Source organism: Hemitrygon akajei, chromosome 10 (genome assembly GCF_048418815.1).
Source record: "Hemitrygon akajei chromosome 10, sHemAka1.3, whole genome shotgun sequence".
Taxonomy (NCBI): Eukaryota; Metazoa; Chordata; class Chondrichthyes; order Myliobatiformes; family Dasyatidae; genus Hemitrygon; species Hemitrygon akajei.
In genome coordinates, this window is record NC_133133.1 from 140,170,360 (window position 1) to 140,189,904 (window position 19,545).

A 19,545-nucleotide genomic window follows, 5' to 3' on the forward strand; every position below is an offset into this window, starting at 1 on the left:
AGTCCAGCGGTCATGGAGCATACGGATCTTGGACCTCCAGAAAGTGTCCACAAATGGGTGATTGATAAGTTTGTGGCCTAAGGTAGAAGGAGATGAGTTATACAGCTCTCGTTACATGCACATGCAGGTCAACTCTTTGAGTGATTATGCAGAAAGTTTGAAGTTAATAATTCATCTCCTTCTACCTTAGACCATGAACATATCAATCACCCCTGCTGTGGACACTTTCTGGAGGTCCGAGATCCATATGCTCCATGACCGCTGGACTAAGTGTGTAAACGTGGAGGGAACTATGTTGAAAAAAAAATGTGCTAGGTTTTCTAAAATTGACTCATTCTACCTTCAGCCACAAACTTATCAATCACCCCTCGTATTGCATAAAGTGAGCAAAAAAAAAGATTTTTTAAAATAGTGAGTTAGTGTTCATGAGTTCATTGTCCATTCAGTAATCCAATGGTGGATCTGATGCAGCTGTCCCTGAAACTTTGAATGTGTGTTTTCAGACCCCTCTATCTTCTCATTGATTGTAGCAAACAGAAGATGGCCTGTCTTGGGTGATGGGGGATCCTTAATGATGGATGCCACCTTTCTGAGGCATCACATTTTGAAGGTGTCCTCGATGCTGGGAGGCTAGCGCCCGTAATGGTGCGGGCTGAGTTTACAACTTTCTGCAGCTGTTTTCTTGAGCGGGTGCAGTGCCGCCTCCATACCGGATGGTGATGCAACCAGGTTTGAATGTTCTCCACAGCACATCTGTAGAGATTTGTGCAAGTCTTTGGTAACATACCAAGTTTCGTCAAATCCTAAATGAAATATAGCTGCTATTGTGCTTTCTTTGTAATTGCATCAATATCCTGGGCCCAGGATCGATCTCCAGAGATGTTGACACACAGGAACTTGAAACTGCTCACTCTTTCCACTGCTGTGGCCTCTGCTGAGGAAGTCAAGGATCCAGTTGCAGAGGGAGGTACAGAGACCCAGGATCTGATGCTTGTTGACTAGAATTGAGAGTGTGGTTGTGTTGTCATGGATTTGCTCTATTTTTAACTTGTGATAAAACTGAGCTGATTTCATCCCGTTACTGAAAAAGGATATGATGTAATCAGATTCCTAACGTGTAACAGTTGGCTCAACACTATTACACTTCGGGGCACTGTATTTTGGAGTTCATTTCTGACACCATCTGTAAGTAGGTTAATTGATCATTATAAATTGAACAGTGATTAGGCTGCGATTAAGCAGATTGTTTTCAGGTTGGTGTGATTTGACCGGAGGAGTTTATTCCATGAGATAGCTCTAAGTAATTAAATAGTAAACTGAGTTTATAGGCCAGTAAGTCCAAAGACCCATGTCAGTGAAGTGAAAAAGGGAAATATATGAGCCAAAATTTATGATCAAGTTTTATTTATGGAGCTTTCCTATTATGCTCCTGCACCTTTTCCAAAAACAGTATCTTTATTTTAAGAAACTTAATTATTTACAAAATCTATCCAGATTAATCAATTACAAATTGTGGTTAAAGGCGAGGGTAAAGTTTGAGACCAAATTTGTTGTTCCTTTTCTTCCCCTTGTTTGATTATATAGATGGAACTGCAATATAGTACTTAAATGTCAGTTATTACTCGGGAAGGAAAAGCAATCAGTACAATTTACTGTCTTCCTATAGATGCTGCCTGGCCTGCTGTGTTCCACCAGCATTTTGTGTGTGTTGCTTGAATTTCCAGCATCTGCAGATTTCCTCATGTTTGCTTTTTAAGTACAATATACCAATCGTGTCCTCTCAAATAATGAAGAAAAGCAAGTATCAATGCATGATCTGATACTTGTAATATTCATCTGCAAAGATTTTTTGAATTGCATTCTGTACTTTGTTGAAAAGATTCAGAAAAATATATGGTTAAATATAAATGATAAGACATTTTAGAATTTACTGTTTTTAACAAAATCAAAGGTTTCCAAGCTTGGATTTAAACTGACTAGATCAACACACTGACTCTTCTTGATATTGGGCCACGCTTCCAGTGATCCTTGCCAACACACAGCATGTTCACACCGTGGTGATGCTAACAAAAACCTGTTGAAATGTCACCATTTGTGACACTATTGTACATAGATTTTTAGAAGCCTTTTTTTTTTGCTTTTCAAACACAAGCCACCAGCTGTTTGTTTCAATGGACTTTTTACTCATTGGCAACTTAAGGCACAAATTATATGTAGTCCATACATAGATGATGCTTGTGATATTAACTAGCCATTCAACTGTGTTTTATTCCCTTCATGGAAATGTATCAAGCACTTGAAAGAGACATTTGCCACTTTAGTCATGAACTGCTTTTCAGTGGAATTTATCATTCTACCAAGAGATCAGAAAGCACCAAGAAAACCTACTCTCCCAATGTTCTCAGAAAGGTACCTCCCACATAAAACATAAAAACCGACAGTCACCTTTTGGGACTGAACGGTATGTTTCTATGCTGTAAATTCTCTATGTAAATCATTGGATTACAATTCTATTGATTGTGGATGTGAGGTCCAGAGCATGTGTCCATTAATATAATTCAGTATTATTTCTGACCTGGAGAATCATCAAATTTATATGAATGTGAATCTAGAAGGCCCTATGGCCCTAAATTTAACCTGCTGCTCTCAAAGGGAGAAGGTTGGCAGAGAATGGAAATACAAAATAAACCACAGAGGCTGTACAGGTGAAAATGCAGACACAAAATGCAGGGGATGCTACCATAGTAATGATTGTTGCTATGCTTCCATTTCCTAATGAGGTTTCTAAAAGACACCGGTGACAAACCCCAGGTTTTCATATCAGAATTATAAATGGCACAGATTCACTTTGTGTTTCCTCTACCAGATGAATTTTCTTGCAGATGGTGTTGGTTCGTATTCCTAGGGGTAAAGATTGTTGGGGTGTGAAAGTGCATATGACTATTTGAAAGGGAAATTTTGCAGAGCAGGGGAGGATCAACAGGGAGTAAATTTTATTAGTTCAATGTGTTGAAGTAGACGTGATAGGTTGAATTGCTTTTTACACCACATGTTGTCACATGAATCTGCAAAATGTCAGCTTCAAAGAATAAAAAACTTTAAAAATCCCTTTTGTGGCCTTTGGTTGCACTCAACTATGTAATCACACAAGTATATGTGAAAGGACTGTGCAGTATAGAGTTAGACAAGTACACAGAAAATGAAAGACCTTGAAATTGTAAAGTATGGATGTTACTGTTTTGCTATTATTTTAATAGATCAAAGATGTGTGTGCTTGAAAACAATTAATATTCTGATTTATGCTGATAAAATTGTGAATCTGTCCTCATAACTGAAGCAGTGCAACATAAACTAGATTTATTTTGGCTACATTTCAAACATATGTGAGATGCTATTCTCCATCTCTGATATATTGTTGACAGTTTTCCTACCACGTACGGAATGTTTCAAAAATTTGTACAGGTTTTAAATTCATTGATAAATTGAACTAGTCACTTGGGAGACATTTAGATGACAGCTGCATTCTGTATGTATCAGAGCGAAACCAAAATTATCATTTCATATACCTGAATAACAACCTTATTCTAAAACAAATTGTTTGTCACTTAAGTCTAGTGGTTGATTGATATGGCACTAAATATTTAATACCTTCACCCACATATATGTAGGTTTATCTTTGAGCAAACAGATGACACTAGATTCTGTACAAAGTGCAGACTTTAAAAATAATTAAGTATTTCACAATGTTGTAGTGTTTAGTAAGTGAAGTTAAATATAGTTCACAAATGACAAAGAATGTTGTCAAGGGTATCTCTAAACCCTAGAATAACCAACAAAAGCATAATAAAAGAAATTGAGGAAGAAAGGTAATACTGACAGAAAGTGTATGGAATTTGAGAAGAGAAATGGAGTTCAAGTCTTTCCAATTAATTTCTATGACGGATGGAAGTAGTTACTACAGATTGGTGAAAACATCTCCACGCTGATGGTCAGCACAGGCAGACCTCAAGGATGCATGCCTGGCTCACTGCTCTATCTCTCTACGCTCATGGCTGTGCGGCAAAGCACAGCTCAAATGGCATCTATAAATCGCAGATGACACCACTGTTATTGAGAAAATCTCAGGTAGTGATGAGGAGGTGTAGAGGAGTGAGATAGATTGGCTGGTTGAGTGGTACTGCAGCAACAACCTTGCATTCAGTATCGGGAAGCCCAAGAAAACTGATTGTAGATTTCAGGATGGGAAGTTGGCAGAACACATGGCAGTCCACATTGAATCATTCGTGGAGGAAAGGGTAAGGAGCTTTAGGTTCCTAGGTGTAAATATCTCAGGGGATCGATCCTGGACCCAACACATTGATGCAATCATGAGGAATCTACGTTATTTGGAGTTTGAGGGGATTTGGTATGTCACCAAAGACTTGCATTTTTGTACAGGTGTATGGTGGAGAACATTCTGACTGGTTGCATCACCGCTTGTATAGATGTTCCAATGGACAGTGCTGGATCCAGCAATTTAACTTTTTTTTGCAGTTTTATAATTAATTGTCTTCTATTTAGTATATTTCCTAGTGGTCACAGTATGAATATCACAGCAATGGCATCAACACGGATGATACCAACAGGCTCAATAAACTGTTTAGAAAGGTTGCCTCTGTTATAGGAGTCGAACTGGACACACTTCAGGTTGTGGTAGAACAAAGAACCCTATGGAAAATCCTGGCAATTCTGGACAATGTTTCTCCCCCTCTGCATGCCTCCTTGGCTGAACAGAGAAGCACTTTTAGTATTAGACTAAGGTAACTGCACTGCTCCAAAGAGCACTACATGAGGTCATTCTTACCCACAACCATTAAGCACTCTAATGAGTCAACCTATAGCCGGGGAAATGGTGTCCCTCCCGTGTAGACTGTTTGAGGTAACTTATGTTTTTATTCTTTTTTGCCTCTCTTCTAATATTTGTATATTTGTTTATCTGTGCACTTATAATGCTGCGATGACACTGTAATTTCCTTTGGGATCAATAAAGTATCTAATCTATCTATCTCATTTAGTATGTCCCATAGTGGTTACATTTGAATGGTACTGGAACCCTCTGGAAGCTTCTCGTGGTATTGCATTATTTGATAGTGTATATGCCATCGGCTGACTCTTACCAGCAAATCTGAAAGGAATGTTTCTTATCTATATGTATAAAAAAGGCTGACCATGAAGCTGCGCTATCTCCTTTTCCTTTTGACTTTGCCTCTCCCTCTCTTCACTTACTAGACCTTTATCAATGCCAGATGTTCAACTTCCTTTGTTCTATTAAAGCTTAGTAAAATGATTGTGAAGCAGCAAGTTTTGTGCCTCTTTCCTGCTTTTTGAAAAAACCTTGGATTAAAAACATCAGAATCCATTAACATGATCAAAAGAGGACTGAGGGGTTGTAGAATTGGCCAGTGCCATCACAGGCACAGCCCTCCTCACCATTGAGGACATCTACAAGTGGCAGTGCCTTGAAAAGGTGGCTTCCATCACTTAGGACCTCCTCCATCCCATGACATGCCGTCTTCTCATTTCTACCATCAGGGAAGAGGTACAGGAGCCTGAAGACCTACCCTCAATATTTCATAAATAGCGTCTTTCCCTCTGCCATCGGATTCCTGAATGGTCCATGAACACTGCTTCATTATTTATCTTTGCTGCACTGTTAGCTTAATGTTGGAACATGGTAATTTTGTGTCTTTGCACTGTACCACTGGCACAAAAGAACAAATTTCATGTCATAGAAGATGGTGATAATAAACCTGATTCTAATTCCTTTGATGTGCATTTAATGCCCAGGAAGTGAGCATCTTTTTTAAACCTTAATTGCTGCAAGGGAATGGGAATGCGATGATCGTCAGGCCACAGCGGATCTTTGAGGCTCATTAACCTGCTGGTTTGCATCTGTTGTTAACCTACTGTTGTTTACTTCTGCAAGATTTTGCATACAAGCACCATTATTAAAATAGCCACAGGTTCCTGGATGAGTGAAGCAATACTGGGTGACTTGGGACCAAATGAAGAATAAGAGTGGACAAGGTCAGTAATATTTTTAAAGTTAGTGCAAAATGTGGCAAGATGCAGCAGCTTGGGAGAGAGATTTTGCTCAGAGCAGTGATGGTTGTTTGCTTTGCCATCAATAATAAATCAGAATCAGAATCAGACTTTAATCGCCAAGTACCTATGCACATACAAGGAATTTACTTCCGGCAGATGTTGTCTCTCTGCTCATAACAAAAAACCGACAGAAAGAATTACGTGGCTTTTTAGTCAGACTTGTCAAGGTATCCAACATACCCTTTTAGTGGGAAGATGGTCAGTAGACTAATAATGGATTATCATTCCAGAAGCACAAAGGAAAAGAAAGGAGCTGGATGAAATTGTAAAATGGAAAGACACCATCTATTCTTTTGGAACATCTGGACAGTGAAGATGCATTCATCAGGATGCTCTTCATTGGCTATAGCACAGTATTCAACACTATCATCCTCGTGAAACTAGTCAATAAACTCCAAGACCTGGGCCTCGATACTTCCTTGTGCAAACTTGATTTCCTCACTTGCAGCCCCAAGTCAGTTTGGATTGGCAACAGCACCTCCTCCATGATCACTGTCAACACAGGAGCACCACAAGCTTGTGTGCTTAGTCCCCTGTCTACTTGCATTATACTTAAGACTGTGAAGCTAAGTACAGTTCCAATGACAGATTTCAAGTTGCTGATGATGTCTCTTTTCTTGGCTGAACCAAAGGTGGTGATGAATCAGCATATTCAGGGTTCGAGGTTGTTTCATGTCATTTCGCAAGGGCAAACGTAAAGCAGTATGAAATAATCGTTACTCCAGATCCAACACAGCACAAGAAAACACAAGATAAAGAACAAAATAATAAAAAAACACAATAAATATAAATATATCATGTCATTTATATGCATGACATACATTTTGCCCGATGCCAGCCTCCTAGGCCTGAGTTGACATAGTAGTAGTAGTAGTAGTGTATGCATAGATTAATTATATGTCCGTAAAGTGACGCTAGGCACAGGAATGTTTGTAAATCTGAAAAGGGTGTGGAGGGGTGGAAAGAGATTGAAAATCTGGTCGAATGGTGCCACAATAACAACCACTTTCTCAATGTTGGCAAAACCAAAGGTCCATGAGCCAGTTCTCACTAGGGCATCAGAGGTGGAGAGGGTCAGCAACTTTATTATTATCATTATCATTTCAGAGGACCTGTCCTTGATCCAGCATGTAAGACCCATTATGAAGAAAGCACAGCAGTGCCTCTACTTACTCAGAGGTTTACGCAGACTTGGCATGTCTTCTCAAACCCAGACAAAGCTCTGTAGATGCACAGTTGAGAATATCCTGACTGGTTGCGTCACAGTCTAGTATGCAAGCATCAATTCCCAAGAATGAAAAAGCCCACAAAAAGTAGTGGATACAGCCCAGTCCATTATAGAAAAAAACCTTCCATTGAGCACATCTACAAGAAGCAGTACCACAAGAAAGCGACATCCATCATCAAGGGCCCCCACCATCCAGGCCAAGCTTTCTTCTTGCTACTGCCAACAGGAAGAATGTACAGAAGAACAGGTCTTACACAATTATGTTCAAGAATAGTTAGTGCCCTTCAACCATCATGCTCCTGAAACAACGTGAATAACTTCATTCAACAATTTACTGATTCCACAACCTATGAAATTACTTTCAAGGAGACTATAATGCATGTTCTCATACTACTTATTTATTTGTTTGATTTTTTTTGTATTGCACCGTTTGTCTTATTTTGCACATTGATTGTTTATCAGTCATTGTTTGTGGGTAATTTTTCATTGTGTTGTGTTTCTTTGTTCTACTGTGAACGTCTCCAAGAAAGTGAATCTCACAGTAGTATGTGGTGACATATATGTACTACTTCGGTAATTTGCTACGACATTTGAACTTTTGTACATCTAATTTCAAAAGTCACATGGATATACCAACTCCAAACTAAAGTTTTTGCCCAAAGAAATGCATGTACAATAATGACAATTGGAGAATAATGTGCACCATGTGAAGGTAACAATGTGAGGATTAACAGGGATGCAGAGAAATTTAATAGGACAGAAACAGGCCTAGAGAACGGGCAAGGACAAGGCAGTTGGAATATAATGTGGAAGAGTGTAAGGTCATTCACTTCAGTAGAAAAATATAAAAGAGCCAAGTATTTTTAAAGTAGTGAAAGATTGAAAAGTGCCATTGTTCAGAAGTCTCTTTTTCACAAATTACTGAGAATCAATACAGGGACACAGCAAATAACTCAGAAGGCAACAAGAATTATTTTGCTTTTATCACAAAAACATTTAAGTACAAGAGTATAGACACCTTACTGCAATAAGTCAAGGCTCTGCTGATACTGCATCTGGTGCATGGTGTGCATTATAACTGTTGTATAAGGAAGAATATACTGGAGATGTAGGAAGCATAAGAGAGATTCTCCAGATAGATGCAACATAGCACAATGCTGATGAAGGGTCTCGACCAAAAATGCCGACGTTTTACTCTTTTCTATAGATGCTGCCTGGCCTGCTGAGTTCCTCCCGAATTTTATATGTGTTGCCCGGATTTCCAGCATCAGCAGATTTTCTTGTGTTCATTCAACAGATGGATTCTTTGATTTGAACTTTGTCCAATGAGGAGAGGTTAAGAGGAGTGGCCCTGTGCAGTCAAGAGTTTAGAAGAAAGAGAGGTGATCTTAATGAAAAGTGCAAAATACCCCAAGGGCTTGACAGAATAGATGCAGGGATAGTCCCCTTAGCTGTTGTGCCAAGAACCAGGAATCAAACTCTCAAAGTAAGGGTTTAGTCATTCAAGTTAGACAGGCAGAGGAATTACTTCACCTGAAGAATAGTGATTTGTTTAGGATTCTCTACCCCATAGGCCTGTAAAGACTGTTGCTGAATATCTTCAAGACAGTGATCAATAGCTTTCAGATATTGAGGAAAATTAAAGGATATAAAGTTAGTCCAGGAAAGTAGCACTTTAGCAAAAGATTTGGCCATACCCTTAGTGAATGATAGAGCAGACACAAGGGTAAATAGCCCATTTTTACTTCTATTTTGTATGGTCTTGTTCTTGTACTCTAACCTGCAAGTTTTAGCAAAGCAACTGACAGCAGCATACCTGAGCTCCCTCCAGTTTTGGATGTGCTTGTGTTGATTTTCAATGTAGAATATTCTGGGACAGATTTATGTAAGTTTTAAGTGCACTGTTATATGAAAAGTACCCTTACAGCTTTGGGCATCACTTTACTACAAAGGTACAGCCAAATCTCATTCAGTCAGTGCAGTTAAACAATGACATTTTATGTCAATATTTTATTCAAATATGCAATAGTAACTCACCATGCCTTTGGTTGTGATGAAAAGGAATAGAGAATGAGATTGACAAGCCATTAATACAATGTTTTTAGCACGTCCAGTACAATTATGGAAAGGTTTAGTTGGAAACAGCTAATCAGAAAATGCAGTGCTAATGTTGATCCAGAAATCTCCCTTGCAACAGCCCAAGTGATCTGCTGTCATATCTTATTCATTTTAACAAACTTTGCTTATAGCTTCCTCACCCACATAAATAATTGTCTGTTTATTCTGAAATGTATTCACAGATCCCTCTGCACTTTTATAACAACTGGTATTAACTTTGATCTCTCAAACAGTTCAGTGAAAAAAGAATCTGGCTGCGGCATTGTGGAAATCTTCAAAAGAAATATCTCAGGAGAAGTGAAATTGTATAAACGATAAGTTTTAACTGGAATTTCAACTTTTAGTCGAATTTCAAAGCTTCTTTGAAATATTTTTCCCTTAAGGCATAAGCCAAGTGGTTGGTGATGGGGGGTTAGATGTAAACTGGCAAGAGATACAGTTCTTTGCATCCAATATCTGTATAGTTTCTGTAAATTTATAACATTTGATAGTTTAAAAAAAGATATTTGGTGTTTTAGCCTCTAGAATAAGTCAACCAGTAAAGAAGGATATCTTGCAACAGATCAGTAAGTAAATAGAAGTGACTTGGATTAAGTTACAGCAGAGACGAGATGAAATTGGACTGCATTACATGGAGTTTGTGGATAACAATTCTGACCTTAGGAAATATGCATGAGAAAGTAAACGTCTTTGCTGAAATCTTTGTCTCAGTCATTGCACTGAAGTGTTGAGACACACTGGCAGATAAAGCAGTGGCAGGACCACGTGGACAATTCACTGCAAACCTCGGCAACACTTTATGATGAGGGAAGGGATCTGAGGGTATGATGACCTTGATAATGAGCAGATCAAGGGGAGTCCAAGTTAGGGAACAAGGATCAGCTAGAAGTGATCCTATCTGAAAAGCATGATGTAGTTCAAGTAGAAACAGAAAATATTGGGACTGCTTAGTAGGAGAGGCAAGTGGGGAGAGAAATGTATATAATCTTTCAGGTCAATGATGCAAAGTTAAATTTGTTCTCTTTCACTCTCTGCAGGTGCTCTCTGACATGCTGTCTGTGAGCTTAAGGATAGGGAAAATCAGGACATGGCCCTTCATCTTTCTAACAGCACGCACACACAGACCTCAAGATGCAAAACACTTCCCCTCTTCCTTTTTCCTTCAGAGCCCTTCTCAACACCCCTCTCCCCCCCCTCCCGCATTCCAATCACTTAGTTACCTTTTCCAACTTAGTCTCCATTTTTTTCTCTGATTATTTTGGGTTGTGCATGAGTGGTTGCTGTCAATATTCAAGGCAATGTTCCAATGTTGGCTTTTACAACATGTATCAGATTAAATTGAGGTGCCCCTGATCTCTACTAAACATTAGCAGAATTTCACATAGGTGGAGATGTCGAACTGTTGGGATGAGCAGTTGGTTTTTGATGGACTGTAGAACATAGTCTCTCATTGGGGCTTTGCTGTTGCTTGTATGCTAGGTGGAGGGAGTGCTGATGATTTTTGCTGGGTTAAGTGGGGGAAGGAGGAGGGTTGATGCTGGTTGTGCATGGTAGGGGATAGGGACTTCGAGGTTCCTAGTTTTTTCTGTCATTCATTCTCTGGGACTTTTCTATTTTGAGGATGTCTGCAGAGAGTACGAATTTCAGGTTGTATATTGTATGCATTCTCTGAACCTTTGAACTATTGAATGTACTTGGTTCAAGGGAAGGAATCTTTGATGGCAGTACATCAGGGAATACTTGCTCACCCGGTTATCTTTCAAGAAATTATCTTTTTTTATATGGTAAAGCATTTGAGAATGATAACAGATACACATTTGGCAGATTCTACCAGTACTCAGCCCTGATACTACTAAGCCATATGGAACAGAACTTCTGATGATGTACACATTTGGGAGCTGAGAAGCTGTTACATTGTTTCAAACATAGTATGGATGATTTCTCTTGACTTGTGTTAATGTTTGGTTTGCAGTAATTCTGTATGCACATAGTTAATAAGCATGGTGTTAAGGTATTAAATGAGCTAGAGTTTTCAGTCAGCCACTGATGAGAGCAAAGTAAAAAGATGCAAACTGGCTTACATAGGTTTGCTGCCTCTGTCATAGTGAGATCTGTGCAATGACTATGTCAGAGTGCAGTCAGCATCTTTACTGTAATTAGCGGACAGTGACTTCAGTGCTAACAGACAGCGTCTGTGACGAGAGAGAGATGTTACAGGTGGATGACACACAACATTGTAGTCAGTTATTCCAGGAAATGTCCTTTCGAGATGTCACCATAATATGTGCATCAATAATTCCAAGTGATAAAATTGTTGAACTTTGGTAGATACTGAGTCAGAGGTGGAGATACCTCAGAGGTTGGGGATGGTATGCCATTTGCCAGTAGATGAAGCTATAGAAGAATTTGAAAATGAGAATGAGGATTTTAAATTACTCCAGTATATCCCAAAGAAGATGATTAGAAATTGATTATGGACAGTTACTGCATATTTGTTTTATGGAGCACAATTACGTTTTACACTGGTCTATGGAAATTTGATAGTTTTGTAACTCAGTGTCCCTTTAATTGTAATGGCACATCTGTTACCAGCTAACATTTGCTGAACATGTTTTTCTTAAACAATAACAATGTAATTGGTGATTAAGACTAAAAATGTACCGCTTTCAATGTTGTGTACTTTCTCCAGACTTCCATTCAACTTGAATCTGCATTTTTAAATGACACAGGGGTTTAAATAGCAATAAAAAGAAAGCAACATTCTTCTTTGATTTATGAGGGAGGATGAGCAACGCCATGACTTCATTTCAGCCACCAAACCTGCTTTTACTGCTAAAATTTACGCAGTAAAAGGAAACAGCAGCATTACAATCCAACAACTTGTGCAGGACTGCCTTTAGGAGAAACTGGGACATATTGTTCTTTTGACTTTGTTTGTCTTTGCTGCACATTCCAGCAATTTTCTTTAACTAATGTGGTACCTTTGTGTCCTGTGGAGTGACAGAGTCTGCTTTCCGATGACAGTAGAGCAGACTTGTTTATGCTGTCATTGCTGTCAAGTATGCCGACCCAACGTGTCCAGAGTGAATTTAAGTTGAAGCAGCTGCCAGATGTCCAATACTCATACAGGCATTTGTTCTTGAGGGGTAGGGTGACAGAAAGCTTTCACTTTTCAATGCTTAGGAGTTCCTTTGTCTGCTAACGTGCCACTACTTGTAACAGGGGCTATCACTTGCTACATGTAATGGTTTACTTGAAACATTCCCACAGTGTAAGTGGATTCAGTGGGCCTGTAAGTAAAGGGTAATTGTACTTTAGGTAGACATGTAGTTAATTATCTGAGGCACCAATGCTGTCAATCCATGTTTTGCCATTCTTAGCCAGATGTTAGGCATTATGTACAAATAGATTCTTAACTCGTCAATCCACAGGCTTTGGAAAGATCAGAAAGTTCCAGGCCTACTTATTGATGGAATAATATATTTATGCTTGCTTTGTGATCGTTATCATTAAGAATGATTAGTATTTGAATTTACAACTCTACTTCAGAAATATTCATATAGCTTAATGTTATAAACAGCTAATTCATAATAATTTGCCAATCAGAGAACTGTACAGATTTAACAATCCAAATTCTTGTGTAGGAGTCAGGACATTCTGCCAATATATATCTGACGTGCTTCGGTTTAAGAGTGGGGCTGCACTTTGTCCTATTTGGTACGATGGTGATATTCTTATGGAAGTCAGCGGGAGTTGATGATTCAGGATGCTTCCCATAATTGAGGCTAACTTTCCAGTGCAGTATTGAAGGAGTACTTGAAATTCATTAAGCTGAGACATTAAACCAAAGTTTTGCCTGACAGTTGCTTTAACAATGTTGAAATACCATAATGGGTCACTTTGACACTGTTTGGGGAAGACCTTGTCAGAACTGAGATCTCCAATTGTGAGGTTGACAGGTCAAAGTTGTTGGGTTACCACCACCCCAGGTCAATGTCAGTTTTCTCTGTTGATCTGTTCCAAGTTCTGGCAGCTGCAATAGGTGTTATCCCCGCTGCAGCTCTTAAAAGGGCATCTCACAACGTTGTAGCACTTCCAGTTACAGGGTGTCACACTGTGGCTTTGGGGAGGGTCACGTACTCTTATGAAAGTGTGCATTTAAAAAATCGGATGGCAGGCCGCAATAGCACATTCAGTGCAAAAGTGGAAGAATATTTAGAGTGCAAGTACAAACAAAAGTGTCCATGCTGTACATTAGCCTGGGGCTTTGTATCCAATAAGCATAACGTCAGCACTGCCAGACAGCAATAATCAGAATTACAGATCTACGGGGTGGTGGGGGGGGGAGAGGAAGAAATTACTTATGGTAGACCTGCTCTACCACACCCGGGACTGTTGCAACTGCAAGAATGAAAGCTGTAATAGGAGAATGAATCCAGGTGGTTAGACGGGCATAAACACGGTGGTGAAAAACAGTGCCTTCGGCAGGCATGTTCCTTGTGCACACAGATTATGGAGACCATCTGGAGGTACAGGTTGCCAGGGAGTTCTCTGTCAAAACGCAAATGAACATGGGCACATTGAGCAAGTCTGAAGTGCCGATTAAACCCGTATCCAGTCTGCCTGCTTCTACACGCTAAAGTAGTTGTCTCTCCTCGAATAGGGAGTTGGGATAACCTGCCCAAAGCAGCAATGAACAGCAGACTGTGAGCCAGGAACCTGGAGTGACCCAAAGTCAAGAGACCTGAAGGTGCCATGACTTTTTCCAGTGTGCAATGATGTAGATTAGAGTTCATAGGTGACTTGCTTTCTCCAAGTGTAATGCAATTAAACCTTTGAGGCTAAACATCAACTCTTATGAGGATATACCGTTTGCGTGTTTTCCTGAAGATAACACATCCTTGAGGAAAATTGATTCTCTGAAGTTTAGCTGCTCATCAAATAAATAAGAAGTCATTTTTTTGAGCCATAAGATTGAAATCCCATTGGAGATAAAATTTGCATGTTGTATTGCTGTTGATAGCAGTTGCAAGAAGTTTTATTGGGAGGGGGGTGGGAGGGGATAAAGAATCCCAGAATAAATTAAACTCTGCTGCGAAATCAGGAGTCAGATTCTCTAAATGACACAAAGATGCCCAGAAATATGCGTGATGTGCTTGCTATCTTCTATGTGTGAGGATTAGGCCTCAGGCCACAGTGTCACCTGTTTACAGATGCCAGGAGAGAGGCGTCAGAGCCAGTGCACTCCGCCAGGGATGGTCCAGGCTGGAGTTGGTGTTGCGCCCCCTCCCCCCCACCCAACCCAGTGTTTGCTCAGCAGAAGACAAGCTTTGTTGTGGTCATCTCCAGATCTTTGCAACGTTGGATGGCTTGAGTTTGGACCCTTTTATTGAGTCTTTCTATCTTACATGTCCATGTGTGCTTTGTGCTGTGTGTGATTGTTGGTACTGTGTTTTGCACCTTGGCCCCAAAGCAATGTTCCCTCTCGTTTGTAACGTGCACAAAAATCATGTGCTGTGCAATCTCTTGCCCAGTGAAAACAACGTGCACACTGAATTTTTAGGTGGAGGTAAACCTGAAGCTATTCTAATGATAATAAACTACCATCTAGCTTGCTGTTCAGTGTTTAAAAGAAATAAAATGATACGCATCAATGAGTCTCGTCAAGTTTTGCACACCATCTATATGTGATTTACTTGCTTAAATGACACTTTTAAAAAGTCAAGTTTCCAAATATCACTCCACTTCAAATTTCAAATTCTCCAGCAACTTTTGCATCGCAACCGTACACGCAGGTAACACCAGTTTCGGTACAGTACATTGATATTGCTCATAGCTGCATGTTCCTGACCTCATGAGCTCTCGGTGTAGCTGTTTCTACTGGTTCATTAAGTAATTCCACTTTAAATGAACTAGCAGTTCTTTCATGCTTCGTGCCTTTTACTCCTTTGGAATTCGGCATAGTGAATCAATAATTTCTTCAATAAAAGCAGTATAAACAAGCCAGTTCTAAAATCTGCAGGCAAATCATTGCAAACTGTCCACATCAGAAACCGGAAAAGGAAATGTACAATCGTCAAACGTACTTCACAGGCCAACAAGGTAGAGGGTGACAACCTTTTGTGCGCAGTTCAAATTCCTTTGTGCACTGGTAGCAAAAGATGTGTATTGCCCAGGACTAACACTGTTTCATTTGGTTGTATTCATGCATGGTTGAAAGACAATTAAACTTAAATTGAATAAATTTGCTCTACTCTTGGTTAAGGTAGTTTTTAATGTAACAGCGGCAATTTTTTTCTTGCTGTGTGAATGAATTTCTAGGCTCTGTCTGTACCATTGTCCGGAAAGTTGAGATCCCACAGCATGATCTGAGGAGGGGCAGGCAATCCACAATTTATTCCTCAAGCAATCCCACAGCAGTATTGGACAGCATTGTGCTATTTGTGGGACTCTGCTGTCAGGACATAAGATCCACAAACTTCCCAGATTGCCACAGTGGTTACACTTAGCTGAAAAATTTGTGATCATTGGAATCATAAAAGTTGCTAAGTAATTAGTACAACTTTATTTCAGGCAGGTTAGGTATTTATGCAAAAACTATGTTTTCCCAAGTTAGATCAGGAAAAAGAAGAAAAAATCCACATTGCTTTAGTGAAAGAATGTGAAATATAAAATAATATTTGTCTTTTCATTGATTTTTCATTCATGACGAATGTTGTTAAACACAGCTTCAGTTTTATTTATGTTGGGATAACGAAAGCAGAATTGTGAAATTTTCAGCTCAGATGGAAATGATTTCATCCATCGATTCTACATGACTACTGGTGTTCCCAACTGATATCTTAATTCTAATCTATGCCCATGCTTTTTCTCAGTGTCCTTTAAATCAATTTCTTATTACACATTACTTCCTAAATGTTTCTTCTCAGTAGTCAAATCATCATCTTCACTTGGTTCACTTTGGTTTGAAATGAATGATGTATTTTTTAAAAAATGCATAGTATTTATCACTTCCTCTGTGTTACATTAATGAATATGAATAAAAGGCATGCTTAAAAAAACATTCCTGCTTTTGATTTAAATGTGTAAAATATTACTGCAGTTGTGTTTCTGAGTGAGAACTTTGCAGACTTGTGCTTTGTACATTGAATGCAGAAGAACTGTGTTCACAGAAAAAAATGCCTGACTACAGAATTATGATGGAAATAGAATCAGAATCAGGTTTAATATCACTGGCAATTATCATGAAATTTGCTGACTCTGTGGCAGCAGTACAGTGCAATGCATAATAATAGAAAAATAATAGAAAACAGATTGGATTAGATAATGAGAATTTGAGTGAGAGTGTCGAAAACAAGAGGGCATAGGTTTAACGTGAGGATTAAGAGGGTTTCAGGTGTCTTGAGGGTGAAAGTGCTTGGAATCTGGGGCATTCTACTTTAGGAGGCGGTAGAGGCAGGCATTCTCAACATTTAAGCATCGAAGGCAAGCACTCGCATCATCAGCACGTACAAACGTAGAATCCATATGGACCAAATATGGATAAATGGAATTAGTATAAATAAGTCCAGTGGTCAGCACGTCACGATGGGCTGAAAGGCTTGGTTTGGTGCTATCCAACGCTATTACTTTGCTCAAATATGCGTGCTTTAAGAATAAGAATGTGAAATTTAAAATATTTCCATGTGTTTGTGAATATACAGCTATCTTATCTTTACCTGACAATACTTAGAAGGTACTTCATGAAATGGTACCTTCAGTTGTCAAACCACTACCTCTAGCAGCCCTTGCATTGATCCTAGATTTTCCAGGAATTCTGGACTAAGCACCTGAGAAGCACTGTGTGCGACCTTGGTGAGAGATGCTAGGAGCATCACAGGTGAAACAGAAAATTGTGTCACATAAGTCTCCACAGATGATGACCGGCCATCTGGATATTTTCAGCATTATCCCTCTTTAGCTCCAATTTCCAGTAGCGAGGTTGTTTTGCCCTACTCTACACTAATTTCTGTCATGTGTTCTGACTTTAGCTGGACAATGCTGATGAACAAGCGGCTCAGATTCGGCGAGAACTGGACGGGAGGTTGCAAATGGCTGAGCAGCTCGCAAAGGTAAGTGTTCTCTGTCGAGTTATGCTTACATTTAGGGCTGTTGAAACATTGGGCTTACTTTAAAATAACCACAAACATACAAATTAGACACAGCAGGTAATTCAGCCTCTTAAGCCAGATCCATTGCTCCGCAATCCCGTCTACACACAATAATGCTTAACCCTCTCACTTATCAAATACTGTGTTATCTCCACCTTAAAAATACTCAAAGACTCCTCAACCTCTTAAGGAGATTTCCAAAGACTCATGCCATAAAGAAAAAATAATGCTTTATCTTTGTCTCAAATTGCACCTCATTTTTAACTGCAGACCCTACATTTCAGATTCACCCACGAAAGAAAATATCCTCACCTGGTTGAGATCACTTGGGATATTATACATTTCTGCAAAAATATCCCTCTTCTAAATGCAGGCAGATACAAGCCTCGCTGATCCAATCTTTCCTCATTCAGCATCCTAAACTTTATAGGTATTAAATGAGTAAAACTTCTCCGTGTGTTTACGTCCTTCACAAGTAAGGAGTCTAATATCATATACAAGATGCCCTACTATTATCTACAGATAGACAATAAAATTCTGTCTGCTTTCCTAATTGCTTATTCTACCTGCATTCTCGCTGGAGTGCTTGAGATATGAGATAAAATAGGTAGAGTAATTTTGGGCACTTTCACTGAAGTGACAGGATATTTCTAAATGTTACTTAAGGTCTTGCACAGGACACAATCCTCAGTCCACAACCATCGTATCCTTCAAAATATTTTGCACTGTTGACTAAAATCAGAAACAGAGCCAGTTAGGAAAAATCTAGTGAGCTTTCTTTTATACTTGCAATGCACAGTTTGTAAATTGTTAGAAACTGTTTACAACAATCTCTGATCTGCGGGCTGTTCCCAGGGGAACACACCGAGACAGGCATCGGATTTTCAGCTCAGTGAAGGACATCCCTTGATCTGCCTGAAACTTCCAGCAGAGCAAGATGGCTGTAAAGGATTGCTGCAGTTGGCGTGTTCTGGGCTGCAGGAGGATGAGCTGAGAGATGCATTGAAGCTCGGTGCAACCAGTGCAAAGGCTCTGAGGGGAAGGTCTACAGTCTAGCTGCTAATGCTAACACACACAAGGGGACTGAGCCATGTAGAGCCTCTCAAATATCGAAATGGTAACCTCTGGGGCCACATGAGTGGCAATGGTGCTATAGTTTAACCAAAGTTAACACTACTGAATGTATTGAACAAGAAATGTAAAAGGTCTTATACTGTTTACTCTTTTGTAAGTATTTTTATTATGAATAAAATTTAAGTTTGAAATAAACAAAAATTGCAGCGTATGCTTAGAAGTCTAAACAGGTGGGAGATTCGAGTTGTCCTGGAAAGATGCTATTTCTGGAGTCACCCAGAGGGAGAAGGAATCTATCAGGGGCAGGTCTCTGAGTGATGAATGTGAGGAAAGGTAGTCAGGGATTGAAATAACACAAATTTCTTTTTCTTTCTCAAGCTGTGGATGAGCACTACCTTAACAGTCTCTTTAGCCCAAGCTCCAGCATTGGCTGGTTGACTTGCCCACCAATACCCTCATCAGAGGTGAACTCAGCAGATCCTGAGTGACCTCATCAGCTGTTTTTTGATGGTCAGTCAATGGCCGTTTTTTTACACCACCTCTGGCATCAATAGTTTTTTAAAAATTAATTTGTAAAACCATTCAAAGAAATGAAGTAAATAAATATTTTATGGATGCTCCTGAACTTTCTCCTGGGTTGCTGCGTCATGAAGATTTATTTTGAGATCCGGAGGATTTGATAAATGTGAGAAGGTTAGCAAAGATTATTCCAAAGTTAATGTCCGTAAGTTCTGCTACAAGTCTTGGGTCTTTGTTTATCTTTGTACTGTTTCTATGCCCCGTTTCCAGTTCTGTGCCTGCATCTGTTTGGAGTTGGATTTTGGACAATCA

The 19,545-nt window shown here is 39.4% G+C and overlaps 1 protein-coding gene across 13 annotated transcripts in view; it reads left to right on the forward strand.

Annotated features, from left to right (window-relative positions):
* Positions 1 to 19,545, forward strand: part of cadps2 (Ca++-dependent secretion activator 2) — a 669,949-nt gene that overhangs the window by 260,276 nt on the left and 390,128 nt on the right. For all 13 annotated transcript variants that reach the window (XM_073059126.1, XM_073059121.1, XM_073059123.1 and 10 more), the window contains exon 4: positions 17,521 to 17,601. In XM_073059126.1, coding sequence (XP_072915227.1) covers positions 17,521 to 17,601 — 81 coding nt within the window. The remainder of the gene's footprint in view (positions 1 to 17,520; positions 17,602 to 19,545) is intronic.